The following is a 14,772-nucleotide window of genomic DNA, read 5'->3' as shown; positions in this document are numbered from 1 at the left end:
CATGTCATATGCAAATAGTCACAGTTTTTCTTTTCTTATTTGTATGTGTTTTGATTCCTTTTCTTGCTGAATCGCTTTGGCTAGGACTTCCAATACTATGTTGAATAAAAGTGGTGAGAGTGGGCATCCTTGTCTTGTTCTTGATCTTAGAGGAAAGCCTTTCATATTTTCACTGTTGAGTTTGAGGTTAGCTGTGGGCTAGTCCTATACGGCCTTTATTATGTTGAGGTATGTTCCTTCTATACCTACTTTGCTTTGTCAAGAGTTTTTGTCATAAATAGATGTTGAATTTTCTTTTTCCGCATCTATTGAGATGGTCATATGATTTTTATCTTCATTTTGGTGTATCACATTGATTTGCAGATGTTGAACCAGCCTTGAATCCCTGGAGTAAATGGCATTTTGTCATGTCGTATTATCTGTTTAATACATTGTTGCATGGGCGCCCAGTGGCTTAGTCGGTTAAGTGTCCCACTTTGGCTTAGGCCATGACCTTGCAGTTTGTGAGTTCGAGCCCAGTGTCAGGCTCTGTGCTGACAGCTCAGAGCCTGGAGCCTGTTTCAGATTCCGTCTCCCTCTCTCTCTGCCTCTTCCTCATTCACCCTCTGTCTCTCTCTCTCTCAAAAATAAATAAACATTAAAAAAATGAAAAGGAGTTCCTGGGTGGCTCAGTTGAGTGTCTGACTTTGGCTCAAGTCATGATACCATGGTTTGTGAGTTTGAGCCCTGGGGCATCAGGTTCTGTGCTGACAGCTCAGAGCCTGGAGCCTGCTTCAGATTCTGTCTCTCCCTCTCTCTCTGCCCCTCTCTCACTCAAAAATGAATAAATGTTAAAAAAATACATTGTTGAATTTGGCTTGCTAATATTTTATGAGGGTTTTGTGTCTGTGTTCATCAGGGATATTTGTCTTAGCTCTCTTGTGGCCTCCTTCTGGTTTTTGTATCAGGGTAATTCTGGCCTCATAAAAGGAGTTTGGAAGCATCCCCTCCTTTTTTATTTTTTGGAAGGATTTAAAAAAAATTTTTTTAATGTTTATTTTTGAGAGAGAGAGAGAGAGACAGAGTGCGAGCAGGGGCAGTGCAGAGAGAGAGAGGGAGACACAGAATCTGAAGAGGCTCCAGGCCCTGAGCTGTCAGCACAGAGCCTGAAGTGGGGCTTGAACTCACGCACCGCAAGATCATGACCTGAGCTGAAGTTGGAGGCTCAGCTGACTAAGCCACCCAGGTGCCCCGGAAGGATTTTTGAGAAGGATTAACTAATTGTTTTTTGAACATTTGGTGGAGTTCATCACTGAAGCTGTTTTTTCCTGGGCTTTTGTTTTTTGGGAGGTATTTGATCACTGATTCAATCTCCTTACTAGTAATAGATGTGATCAGATTTTCTATTTCTTCATGATTCCAGTCCTGCTGGAGAGAGATTTATTCCAACCATGCATTTTAGAATTTATGTGATAAATTATTCATCTATCCATCACCTGGTGGGTAGGATAGGCATGGAGGTAGGGGTAGGGTACTCTGGTTGGGTAGGTACAGAGGGTACTCTGTCCTCCAGGAGCTTACAGTTTGTCCAGAGGTCTTTTTTTTTTTTTAATTTTTTTTTCAACGTTTTTTATTTATTTTTGGGACAGAGAGAGACAGAGCATGAACGGGGGAGGGGCAGAGAGAGAGGGAGACACAGAATCGGAAACAGGCTCCAGGCTCCGAGCCATCAGCCCAGAGCCTGACGCGGGGCTTGAACTCACGGACCGCGAGGTCGTGACCTGGCTGAAGTCGGACGCTTAACCGACTGCGCCACCCAGGCGCCCCCAGAGGTCTTTTTTAATAAGAAACATTTTTTGAATAATTGGTGTATTCATGTGGTTTAAATGTTACAAATCAAAAGAGAAAAGGGAAGGAGTGTCCTCCCGATCTTCCAGCCATCTAGTTCCCCACTCAAGTGGTAATTACTGTGAATACTATCTTCTTTTTCTGAAGACATTCTGTCCATGTTATTCAGTGGCTCTTAATGGGGCTCGGGGGAGGTGGAGCTAATTTAGACAACCTGGGGAAGGTTTTCTAAGGGCACGTTGCCGCAGCCATCAGGCGATGGGGTCAGGGAGGGTCAGGGAGAATGAGCAGGCAGAGATATTCTGAAAAAGATTCCTGGAGGACTTGGGTATAAACCCCCTTCTAGCCCTACCTGTGGGTCTAGCTAGACAGGCAAGATCTTTACATGTGGAAGTGGACATACTAATACAAGAGTTTGCTAGAGAGGAAGGTCACATTCTGGTACAGCCAGAGGGTGCCCTCGCCCAGAGGGGCAAGAAAGCAGCGGTGGGTCTGCTGTGGCTGGGGGGTTGGGAGGCTTTGTGAAAAGTTACCATCTACAACCTTTCTGGACCTCCATGTTCCTCATTTATGAAACGCTAATCTAGGGTTTTAAACTTTCTTTCCCCTTGAATCTGTGTAGTGGTCTGGAGGAACCCATAAACATCTTTAAATGTGTACATGAAACATGGAGGGTTTTAATGTAAATGGATTACACTGAAACCTGATGGTTTCCCCACTTGGTGGGCCCAGGGTATCCCTGTTGTACAGGGATCTATGCTCTGGGGAGGCCATGGCCATGTTCTGGCCCCCAGGAGCTGCTCTGCATCCTCAGCTGCTTGCTGCCTGCTGGTGGTAACTAGGAAAGGAGATGGGGAAAATTCCCTCTGAGCTGGCTTTGCAAAGAGTCCAGTGAGGAATCCATTTCCCCCTGATAATCAGCTTCCCCTCTGTCTACACCAGGTCTTCTGTCCTCACTGAAGATGAGTAGGTCTGTGTGGTGTTGGGTTTCCAAAAGGTGGCAGCACTGTTCTGGGAAACAATCCCCAGATGGGTGGGGAGGGCCTGCCCTCGCAGCCCTGCCTGTGTAGCTCAGTGGAGTATTTGTGAGTCAGCCTGCGTGGGTCTTGTCCATAGTACTAACCTCCCCACTCAGCTGAGTCTCTCAGCTTTCGAGATGGACCCTGGCCAAACCCTGGCTTCTGTTCTTAGCTTGTGGTGGGGTCAGCCCGCAGGGGCCACTCTGAGGGCCACTAAGCCTCACAGGTGCGTGGCTGGATGGGCACACGTCCAAGGACTGGACCACCATCAGATGCAAAAGAAAGTTACGGTCCTGCAATGGACTTTGCTCCCTTTTGCTTCTGGTGTTTGGTGTGGGAGTTCTGGAGGGAGGTAGGCATTTTAAGCAATGCAGTCTTGGGCAGTTGAGGCTGATTTTTTTCTCTCCAAATAATTTAACATTGCCTAAGACAGCATCAAGCATTTGGTGAATCTGTTTAAGGCATGTGGTAGTGCAGTGATTTCTGGTGTGCCAGAGTCCCTTCAGACTCTGGGTGGCCTTCCATTGTCCCTCTGCTGTGAGTTCTGGGGTTTGGAAGCTGGAAGTTGCTGCTTCTGATGTGTGTGTTCACATGGGCTTGGTTCAGTACCTGAACTGTAATTGAAGCAGCTGATTTTCAAGAATCTGCTAGAAGATGAAATTGTCTATACAGTCAGAGTGGAGCATCAGAAGGGCCTGGTTCAAACGTATGTTCTGACTGGTGGATACACTGGTTCTCCTCTTCCAAGTCTGTGCCTCTAGAACCTGAACACAATCTTGGGAGGATTTACCTCTACATATCATTCTTTAAACTACACTGCTAACCCTCCATTTCCTCCATCTTCTATGTGTTCTTTCACACAGAGATGCATATATATATATATATATATATATATATATATATATATACACACACACACATTTGAATGTTCATTAAGGCAAAGAGACAGAGAAGCAAAAAAAAAAAAACCCACAAGTTTTATTCATCCATTTATTCCAAAATTATATATGATTCCCTGCTATGTACTAGGCATTGTCCTGATAGTAATTGGAGGGCACAGTCCCTACTTGCATGGAGTTTAGGGGGAAGAGGCAGATAATGTACAAATGAACAAATGTGCTAGAAAAGTATTAAGTCTAAATATGCTCTCCAGATAAGTGGTCTCAGGATGTGACAGTGTGACAGAGTTGTTACCGTGAACAGGGTGATCAGGAAATGCCTGCCACTCCTGAGGAGGTGACTAGCATCAGCAAGATGTAGGAATTGGGACATGGCATTAAGGCCGTGGGGCAGGCACTCACCTGTTGTGTTTAAGGCATGGAGAGAAAGCTGGAAGGTGGGATTGGCCATGGGCAGGGGCCGGATCACAGGATGTGATGTAGTCACTGAAGGTTTCTAAGCAAGTGAGTGAGAAAGTGCCTCCAACCCAATTAAATGACTCATATTCCCTTCAAGTGCACACATTGGGGTTTATTTTGGGCACCTCAGTAGAAGAACACCAGAAGGTAGTGGGAGCCAGCTGGAGTTCGTGTGGCATTTAACTCTGTGTTCACTGCATGTCCTCTCCTCTAGACCCCACACTAGCCCCCTCGAGTAGAGCACTGTTCCCATCCATCTATATAAGAAAAGCAAGGTGCGAAGGTAGAGTAATTAGCCAGCTGGAGGGGCAGAGCTTGAATTTGAACCCCACGGGCTGGGCTCCAAGCCCCTGTTTCCTTGGCCTTCCTGGAATGGACCCCTGGGCAGCTTTTTGTAGTTGTTGTCAATTTTTTTTTATTAATTAAAAAAAACACCATGATTTATTTATTTATTAATTCTGCACCCAGCATAGGGCTCCAAGTCATGACCCCAAGGTCAAGAGTCACACACTCCTCCTACTGAGCCAGCCAGGCCCCATATTACTTACTTAATATGTGTGAAATGTTGTTATAATTTGCATTTCTTTGACACTACTGAGATTGAGCACCTTTTCATGTATCTTACTTTTTTTGTTACAAAATATATATAACCTAAATTCTATCATTTTAACCATTTAAAAATGTTTATTTTTGAGAGAGAGAGGGAGAGACAAGGCACGTACGTGCATGCACAAGCAGGGGAGGGGCAGAGAGAGGGAGAGAGCGAGAATCCCAAGCAGGCTCTGCACTCAGTGCAGAGCCTGATGCGGGCCTTGAACTCAGGAACCGTGAGATCATGACCTGGGCTGAAATCAAGCGTCGGACACTTAACCGACTGAACCACCGAGGTGCCCCTATCGTTCGAACCATTTTTAAGTGTACAGTTCAGTGGCATTTCTAGAACTTTTTGTCACTTTCAAATAGAAACTGTGTAGCCATCAAGCAAGAACTCCTCATTCTCCTTCCTCCCAGCCCCTGGTAACCTTGAATCTACTTTCTACCATGATGAATTTGGCTAGTCTAGGTATTTCATATAGGTAGACTCATCCGATATTTGTCCTTTTTTGTCTGGCATATTAGACTTAGCGTACCATCTGCAGGGTTGGTTCATGAGGCGGCATGCATCAGAACATTATTCCTTTTCGTGGTTGAATAGTGTCCCATTGTGTGTACATACCACATTTTGTCTGTCTATCCGATGATGGAGTTTCTACCCGGGACAGCTTTTCACATGGAGACAGGACCTTACCAACTACTCACTCCTGTTCTGAGGATACTTTCTGAACCCTGGAGAATCTGTGTTTGCCCCACGTCAGGGTGACCCTTACCTGTGTGTGGTTAGAGGTGCTGCTGAAGTTTTTAAAGGTAACTAACCTTGAATTATTTAAAAAGCTCAAGATGAACATTGTAACTGTTGCTGTGTCAATATGGACTCTCTTTAGGTTCTTTCCTGTCCACCTCATAGATGCATCGCGTCAGAGGAGAACTCTGCAGGGGTTATTTCATTGTTTACTTCTAAGCCTGAAATCTGTCTCCTGTACATGGAAAATTTAGCTTGTCCTAGAAATTCTCCAGAGTAGCCACATAGGAGCCCCAAGTCTGTGCTGGGGGGCCCTGAGCAGGCCATGTCTACCTGACTTCGGTTTCCTCATCTGTAAAATGGCATGAAACTCCTCCTAAGAGATTCTGTGTCCTTCCCAGACAGCTTAAGAAGCTCCTTTTTATTTCAAATCCAGTTTCTTCCTTGCTGTGGGAAGCCTGACCCTCTCTCCTCTCGAAGGAGCTGGTCAGCATTCCCCCCATAATCCCACATTTCCTGTGATGGCTGCGGGCCCTCAGCCATTGATGAAATGGTGAAACCGACTTTCCAGGGTGGAAAACTGGTGGATTTCAGCCCCTGCACTAGTTGGGTTTCTTTTCTTCGTCCTTGACAACCAGTGATGCTGTTCGGTAGGAGCCCCCTGCCCGCCCGGGCAGCCTTTCTCTGGATGCCTGGAAGCTCCTGGGTGGCCTTGGGAAGTTTGAGTTGAGTCTTTCTGGATGAACTGCCCCCTCTCTCGTGGCCAGGAAAGAAGCAATGCTGGTTGTTACCTGCGTACTCTTGAGCCGCCAGCTGTGTGAGAGAAGATCCATTTGCTGCATCGATCTCCTGAGGCAGGAGGCCACTCACGGCCAGTTTCCCTTTTCAGAACAATAAATCTGGGAAATCCTGTGCTGCAGCAGGTGCTGGAGAGGAAGAATGAAGTCCTGTGCGTCCTGACACAGAAGATAGTGACCACGCAGCAGTGTGTGATCTGGGAGCACGTTCAGGTGGAGGAGCAGTGCGGCGGCGTGGTGGGGATCCAAACAAAGGTGGTGCAGGTGCGTGGCTGCCCCGGGGTGGAGGCACCCGGGCTGGAGGTCTTGGTCATCGCGGCCTGGGTCAGGGGCCTCTTGGGGTTGTGTCTTTGTTTGTCAGGCCTCTTCTGTAGTGAGCTAATAGAAACCCAACTCAAATTGGCTTGAACAAGAAATAATGTATTGGCTCGTGTAACTGAAACATGCAGGGAAATCTGAGTTCAGTTGCTGCTAGAAGGGAAATTGGGCAGACGGTGTATGCTGCCTCCCCTGGGGTAGAGTCCCTGTCAGGTAGGTGCTCTCCTTGTGGTGTGGTGGCTCCGTGCTGCCACTCCAGGGGAGTGTGCTTCAGGGCTGGCTCTCACCATCATCACTTGTACCCATTTCTGAAGCAGACCCAAGGCCAGGGCAACACAACCCTCGGAATGGTCAGGTGCCTTCCCCAAAAGAAAATGGGTCAAAGGAGCACTGGTCAGGCCAATGCACAGATAGCTACCAGAGCCTCTCAGAGCCAGAGGTCTCAAAGTGACCACTTTGGGATCGCTTGCCTCAAATTCTTTGTGGACTGAGCTAGGGAAGGTAAAGAGCAGTACATGTGTCTATACACAGAAAAACAGATGCTTCTGGATTAAAATAGAAGCAGTCTTATTACCAGGCTGATCCCTGAGCCAGTACTAGACTTCTGTGGAACAGGAAGCTATCAACCCCAAACTGTTTCTTCCACAGTCTACCATGGTGTCTGATGACCTATTCTCAGAGATTGGTTTCTTGGAGTGACTTGACTTTTTCCAGAGGACCTGGGAAAGTTGTATTTGGAAGGAGGTGGAGACAGAGGTTGGGTCTGGAGGTGGACTCTCCTTGGGGCAGGAAGGCTGGAGAGCAGCGATGAACGAGGGGCCTGACGGGAGGCGGCTTTGGCCAGCCCTGCCAGTGTTTCTGCCTGTGGTGACCCCACTACAGGCCTGGCGCCTGCCTGGAAATCAGGAAGCTGGCTGTCCTCCCACCAACTGGGATCAAGCTGCTAAAAGGGGTCTCTGATCTCCAGTGTTCAGGCAATGATCTCCCCAGGCCGTCCTGGGAAGGGGTCATATTTGTAACAGTGTTGGAAGGACAGAGCTCTGCTGCCTGACCACTTGGCATCTCCTGGAAATCCTCCTCTCATGCCTCCAGCACCTCCCCTGGGCTTATTTAACAGCCAGTGTGCCAGCCACAGGGGTCTGGAATGATGCCCCTGGGGAGGTCCTTGCTCTTAGCTAGTTCTCCCAGTCAGGCACTGACATTGTTTGGGATTGTCATCATTGTCCGGGCTGTCACAGTGGTTACCATAATCCTCCGTGAGGGAAATGACAAGTTACCTTGCTCATTTATCTGCTTTATTCAGTACTGTTGACCTAGTCTCATTATCCCCCACACTCTGGAATCTCATTCCACAGAAGTTTGGCCATTTACTTCCCAATATGTGTATCACATCATGAGGCCCACAAGGATCACATCCTTACATCTGCTGATTGGCTCCTATTTTCCACTTGGTTCCTTGGGCATTTGCTCAATGTTTTTGTGTGCAAGGCCCAAGGCTGGCCACAGTGGGGAGGCAGAGAGAAGCCTGGGGAAGTCTGAGCTCATGGGGGCAGCCTGTGCTCTCACTCACAGGTGTCAGCGAAGGAGGATGGGAGTGTCATCAAGGACACCAACGTGGTGCTGGAGATCCCGGCTCCCACCACCATAGCCTACGGCGTCATCGAGTTGTACGTGAAACTGGATGGCCAGTTTGGTGAGTGCCGCCTCCTGCCCTGGGTGTTAGGGGAAAGAGATGGGAAGTGTGGGGATGACAAGTGTGGATGAACTTTCACCAGCACAGCACAGGGTCTATGCTGTGGGCATGCCATCAAACAGACTGTGGACTGGCCCTGGTGCCATGGTGTCCGTGAGGCAGGTTGTGGATGTCGCTGAGCATTAACTCTCCATCTCTGGAACGGGAAAGGCATTCCCTCACCGAGCTGTGGTCAGGATTACATGCGATGAGGCCTGTGAAGTGCCTGGCACAGTGGTTGTTTATTAACAGCCTCAGCTGTTAATAATACTATCAGCATCCCACCTTCCTTCCCCCAACATGAAGCCAAAAATGCTCCACTTGACCTTGCTCTGTTGCTCACCAGTGTGTTCAAAGCTGGGAGATCCTGGTCATTGCATCATTTGAAGAAAACAAGGGCTTTAGCGTAGCTCATGTTTGCCGATCTTAGTTGCTCACGGCTCCTTCCTCCTGCTCTTCCTGAGAAGAGGTTGTGTCGAACCTAAGAAAACTGACCACTTCTTAGGGACATGAATGAATAAATGTAACATAATAATTGACTTTTTAAGGTATGGTAATGGTATAGTTATGTTTATAAAAAAAAAGAGTCTTCTGTTAGAGATTATACTGAAGTCTTCACAGATGAAATGGTAACATGTCTGTGGATTGCTTCAAAAATAGTCCAGATGGAATGTAAAGGGTGTATGCGTGGGGTCAGAAGAGGTAAAGAACAATTGTTGAAGCTGGTCAGTGGGTATGAGGAGGTTCGTTGTACTACTCTATTCTTGCGCCATTTCACGTTTTCCATAATGAAAAGTTTTAAAAGGTGTTCCTTGATACACCATGCACATATCTCTTGGTGTCCCCTGTTCTTCTCCTGTTTGTTCTCTGAAGTGGCAGGTTAGGGAAGAGGAAGTTGTCCAGGAGGCAGCTTTTTGTGTGCACTTGGCCCACACGAGTTAACTATGGCATTGAGCTACAAGTACAGGCACTTAGAACACTGATGGTCCTTACCTGACAGTCACAAGCTCCTGGGCATGTGAGGAGCCAAAGAAGAGATGCGTGAGGCCCGGAATGCAATGGTGGAGCCTCCGCTTTCTTTTCACACATGGAGCAGCCTGCATTTCAGGGAGGTGACACAGAGTGAGGGTGTCAGGTTTTTAGACATCGTTCTGCAGAGGCTCCTTAGGAATGCGTGAACTATCAGAAATACCAAGAATTGTGACCTACAGGCTTCAGGCCATGGTTCCAAATTTGTGTCCTTGTTTGGCATTTTTATGATTTTATTCTGTCTCGTTGGAAGTCTTCTACTTGAACAAGATTGTCGCTCCTGTTTTTGTTATCAGCATGTTACCACATGCATTTACGTGACTCCAGCCCAAGATGTTTAGGCCCGGTTATCCTGTCCAGATGGGTTGGTAGTCGAGGGGTCACATTTATTAGCCTTTGGAAAACTTGGCCTGCACCTGAGGATGCCCGTGAGTGCTCTGAGGACCTTTGGTGGCCGAGACCAGGCTGGGGCTACCACTCAAGGCTGTGGGGCCTATGAGGATCCCCTTCCTGTTTCTCTGAGGAGGTGGCAGTGCCCTGCCACTTGCAGCTCTGGTGGGGCACCTGCAGAGGGCCTCTCTTTCTCAGACAGGATTGGAAAGACACAGCCTTGTCTGGCTGGCTCTCCTGTTTACATTTCAATTTCCAGCCTTTTATCTTGGCTGGCTTCTGCTGTCTTTGAAAATATGCTCCTCTTTGTGCTGTTGAGAAGAGGTCCCCAGGGGGGATCATGGAGGTTCTTTTGGCTCACTTCCCACACCCTGGCCTAGGAAGCCCCGCTCCATTGCCCTTTCCCAACGCCGAACCTGTGCCTGTGCAGCCTGGTGGCCAGGCCGACTTTCTGTGCGACTCATAGCCTGATTTTTAAGCCAGTTTTGCTCCCCCCTGCCTTTTCCCCCATCTGTGTTCCACAGAATATTCTGATCTGGCTTCATAAACATAGATTTGCAGGGGCCAGAAGGGCCCTTAAGAGGCTGCCTGATGTCTCCTCCCCACCTTCTGAGAGGGAATACATTGGACAAGGATCCTGTTTGTCCTCTGAAACTTTATGTGGAGGCCGACTCCTCTGAGTCCCTTGTGGGGGGCACCATGTGGCCTGTCGTAGCCAAGAGATTCTCTCATCCATGACCCCTTCCTTCACCAATAGCTCTCCTCTTATAGCCAATCATAGACGTCGTTTTATGGTTTTGAACTTTAGCCTTGTACTTCGTACAATTAGGCATTATGCCAGTGTCCTTTCAGTGCATACTTCTGATTGGATGCCCTGTGGACATGAACCTGTGCCCCTGACTCAGCCTCGGTCAGCGCACTTGTCTGCAGGTCTACTGGTCCCAATAGCATTTCCCCACCAAGTCCTGCCACACACTCTTAATTGGCTTCCCCGCTTCTGTGAATCTTTCCCCATCTGTTCCATCCTAGCAGTATAACTAATATGATTCTTTAAAAATAAAAATGTGGTCATTTCACACACCTGCGTAAACACCCTTCAAGGGCTCCCTTTGTCCCAAAACAAAGTCTGCATTTCAGGTGTGTTGTGGTCCAGCCCCAACAGGTGTCTAGCCTTCCTTCTAATCTCCAGATGCTGCTGATGTAGCCATCTGGCCAGAGTTAACCCACTGTCTAGGAACACTCGTCTGGCCCTTATTCCAGAGCCCCATGACTGCCTGTGTGCTCTCTGCCCTCTTTGTCCAGCTAATTCTTACCAAAACTTTAGGAGGCTCCTTAGACACTGCTTCATCCAAGAAACTTTTTCTGGTTCTCTCTCTGCTCTTGCCATTTTGGCTTCAGGGACTTGTGCACCTCTTCCAGTACCCCTATGCTATGTCTGTTCCCACTCATAACATACTTACTGTTGAGGCCTGGACTATAGTCCTTTTGTGTCACTGGCTCTTGGCACAGTGACCAACACAGAAAACAATGAAAGAATTGGCAGTGTCTCCAGGGTTCTGTGCATGTGTATAGGCAAGAGTGGTGCTGATGCCATAGACTCCTAAATTACCAGCTGGGGGGCCTGCCTGGCTCTTGGCAGGATTTGAGCCTATGTTAATTGTCATGGTGGCTGTCTTGGGGGAGCAAGGTTAACACCCGAAGCCTGGTTCACATTCATCTGCCTCAGTGCCTGGTGCCAAGGGCACAATGAGTCAGGGGTGCCCCAGATGCCCACTGAGTGTGGGTTGGATGAGTGCATAAATGAAGGATTGTTTCATTTGTCTTTAGATAGCCATTTGATTTTTGTCATTAGTACCCACAAGCAAGTAAAAATATGTGCTAATCCTCATGCCATCCACATTTTAATTCTGTAGCCTGTGCTTAAGTACACAAATGATTTAATAGAAGCATAAGGGGCACCTGGGTGCCTCAGTCAGTTAAGTGTCCGACATTGGCTCGGGTCATGATCTCACAGCTTGTGGGTTCCAGCCCCATGTCAGGCGTCTGTGCTAACAGCTCAGAGCCTGGAACCTGCTTTGGATTCTCTCTCTCTCTCTCTCTCTCTCTCTCTCTGCCCCTCTCCCACTCACACTCTCTCTCTCAAAAATAAACATTAAAAAAAATTTAAATAGAAAGATAAAAAGAGCCCTAATTCATGAGTGCACTTGCTATTTTTGCTTATTAAGGACATAATAACTGTCACATAACTGTTACCTTAGGTTCTTAAATATGGACATATTTAAGGAAATATTTTATTATTTAAAAAAAACTTTTTATTATGGAAAATTTATACATGTTCAAAAGTAGAGATAATACTATGAACTTCCATGTACCAGCTTTCATAACTGGGTTGATTTGTGTTTCATCTACAACTTGACCACCTCCCTCCATCCCATTCAATAATTTCAAAACAAATCCTAGGCATTGTATTGCTCTATAAATACTTCAGTATATCTGAAGATGATACTTTTTTTTTTTTTTTAAAGACAAGTTTTGCCTTTATACAGATTCATGGAGACTGTATTTATTTGAGTCTGGTCTTTTCACTCAATATGTTTGTAAGATTCACTTATACAATTGCAGAAATCAGAAATTCACTTTTAATTGTTGAGTATTATTTTATTTATTAATGAATAAAAGACAAGACTTGAAAACTACAACCACATACCACTCATATACTTATATTGTCAATAATACTTTAATATCATCAGTTCAATCAAATCAAATTTATTAATAAAATTCAAATTTTTTGTTTCAAACATGGGAAGATGTTTATGATTTGGCTTTATTAAAAAGAAAACCACTAGGGACACCTAGGTGGCTCAGTCGGTTTTGTGTCTGACTTGGGCTCAGGTCATGATCTTGCGGTCCGTGAGTTCAAGCCCTGCATCAGGCGCTGTGCTGACAGCTTGGAAACTGGAGCCTGCTTCGGATTCTGTGTCTCCATCTCTCTCTGCCCCTTCCCTGCTCATACTCTCTCTCTCTCAAGAATAAACATTAAAAAAATTAAAAAAAAAAAAAAAAAAAGAAAACCACTGGCCCCAACTGCTGTCATTTTAAAATGTACTCATTTGAATTTTTGCTATTTAACAGTTTGTTCAAGTCAGGCTAAGGAAATACTTTTGATGTTGGAAAGATTGCCTCCCACCCGTTCAGAGAGGACACACTGGAGAGCTTTATGTTGAGAACAACCATTTTCCTGTATTTCTAGGAAGTGGCTGACTTTTCATCAAACAGTGTAATGTGTAGGAAGTGGGCTTATGGGGTCAGAGACTGGATATGTTCCCCTTCACCCCCCACTTCCCTATTAGGTAATCCTGGGTTTGAGATGTGCCAACAAGTCTCAGCTGACCCTATGCCTGGCTTGTCCTTTTCTCCCACATTACAGAATTCTGCCTCCTACAAGGGAAGCATGGTGGCTTTGAGATTCACAGAAGTGACTATGTCTTCCTGGACCTTCCGTCCTTTGAAGAGTTTTCATTTTGGGAAATGCCAGATTCTGGACCAGGACCATCTGCCCTGGATTGGCCGCTGAATGTTTTAAAACAAGGTATTGTCAGCAGGGTGGGGTGTGGTAATCTGATTGCTACTTTAGTATGATACTTCATGAGGTGAGGTGGCCTTCAGGAGCGGTGACTCCTCAGCGACTTAATGGAGAACATTTGAGAACAGAGGGAACAATGCTTCCAAGTCAGACCTAGTCCACTCAGCAGGATGCACCTCTGTGGAATCTTAGGGAACCTCAGGTCTTGGGTGCCATGTTTTGAGGAAAGGGTGGAAGACTAAGGAGTGAAAGAGTCTGGGGTTTGGCATTTTCTTTCATTTTATCCATAGAAGACTCGCAGACTATTAAAAGTAGCTAGTTAGCAAAGAGCCATATCCCAAATTTTGCATCTGTTTCATTACATTCCAGCCTTCACTGCCAGCACAGGCAAGGCTTTCGTCAGCATTGCAAAATGCTCTCTTGGGGGCTCTTTATCCACGTGGCTTGAAGCCCTGCATCCGGTGAGGAGGAGGGGAGTACCTGTGACTTGCCTGCAGCAATTCCTTTTATTCTTCATAGGATTTTGTGTTTTAAAAAGTTGGCTTTTCTTGTGATGGTGTGGGCGGGCGGGGGGTGGGGGCGGGGAGGAGTGCAGTATGTAGCCAAAGAGGAAATGGACAAGGAAAAGGGGAAACAAATAACTGGGTAAGAACTTGGTAAAAAGAGCTAGAAACAGCTCAGAATGATCTGGAGAATGGCCAGGAGGATAAGAAGAGACTGTCATCTATGGGGCTTCAGAGGGTCCCAAACTAGAAGATACTTCTTTCTGTAGCAAAAGCATCAGGGTTGGAAGAAATGGCAGGGAAGGATAGGGCTCTTCCATCCTGCAGGGCTGCAGGCCCCTCCTCTGCCTCCTTGAGACTGACAGTTGGGTCTGACTTCCAGCTGCCATTTAAGCATGGTCGTAGGTTAGGACACAACAGAGCGGCCCTGCAGCCGTGTCCTGTGCTCCAGGGAAGGGACAAGAGTTCATGGACTGCAGCTTATCATTTCCTTTCCTACCAGTCCACCCTGTCAGTTGGCCATTCAAATCAGCCTGATGTGGAGTAGGGTGGGGGCCAGCCTGGCCTTTATGCCCTTGGACTTTACACTAACCAGGAGAGCTCTTCTCTCCAGGATGGCATGGCAAAGACCTAGCTGTATTTATAGAGAAGTTTTTGAATGGGTCAGTGACTGATGTGACCTGTTCCTCTCCATGGGGCTCTCTGACCATTGTGTGCTGGAATTTGCCATCAGCAGAGGTAGTGCATTATGTATTAGTATGCATTTCTGCATATGAAACGGTTTTGGTTTATCAAATCTTGTTCTTAAATCCTCACTGGGCTTAATTTACTAGAAGTATTCCAGTGTTGTTTAAAAAAATACAGAAAAGATTTTAAG

General features: G+C 46.7%; 1 protein-coding gene across 1 annotated transcript in view; it reads left to right on the top strand.

Annotated features, from left to right (window-relative positions):
- Positions 1-14,772, top strand: part of GSDME (gasdermin E) — a 56,167-nt gene that overhangs the window by 24,569 nt on the left and 16,826 nt on the right. The window contains exons 3-5 of the mRNA XM_047096248.1: positions 6,433-6,604; positions 8,231-8,351; positions 13,237-13,398. Coding sequence (XP_046952204.1) covers positions 6,433-6,604; positions 8,231-8,351; positions 13,237-13,398 — 455 coding nt within the window. The remainder of the gene's footprint in view (positions 1-6,432; positions 6,605-8,230; positions 8,352-13,236; positions 13,399-14,772) is intronic.

The sequence above is a fragment of the Lynx rufus genome, unplaced genomic scaffold (genome assembly GCF_022079265.1).
Source record: "Lynx rufus isolate CCGP_SWC_20201006 ecotype Redwood Valley unplaced genomic scaffold, mLynRuf1.p SCAF_4, whole genome shotgun sequence".
In the NCBI taxonomy this organism is placed as follows: domain Eukaryota; kingdom Metazoa; phylum Chordata; class Mammalia; order Carnivora; family Felidae; genus Lynx; species Lynx rufus.
The sequence above is the reverse complement of the archived record's forward strand: the minus strand, read 5'-3'. Positions and strand labels throughout refer to the sequence as shown.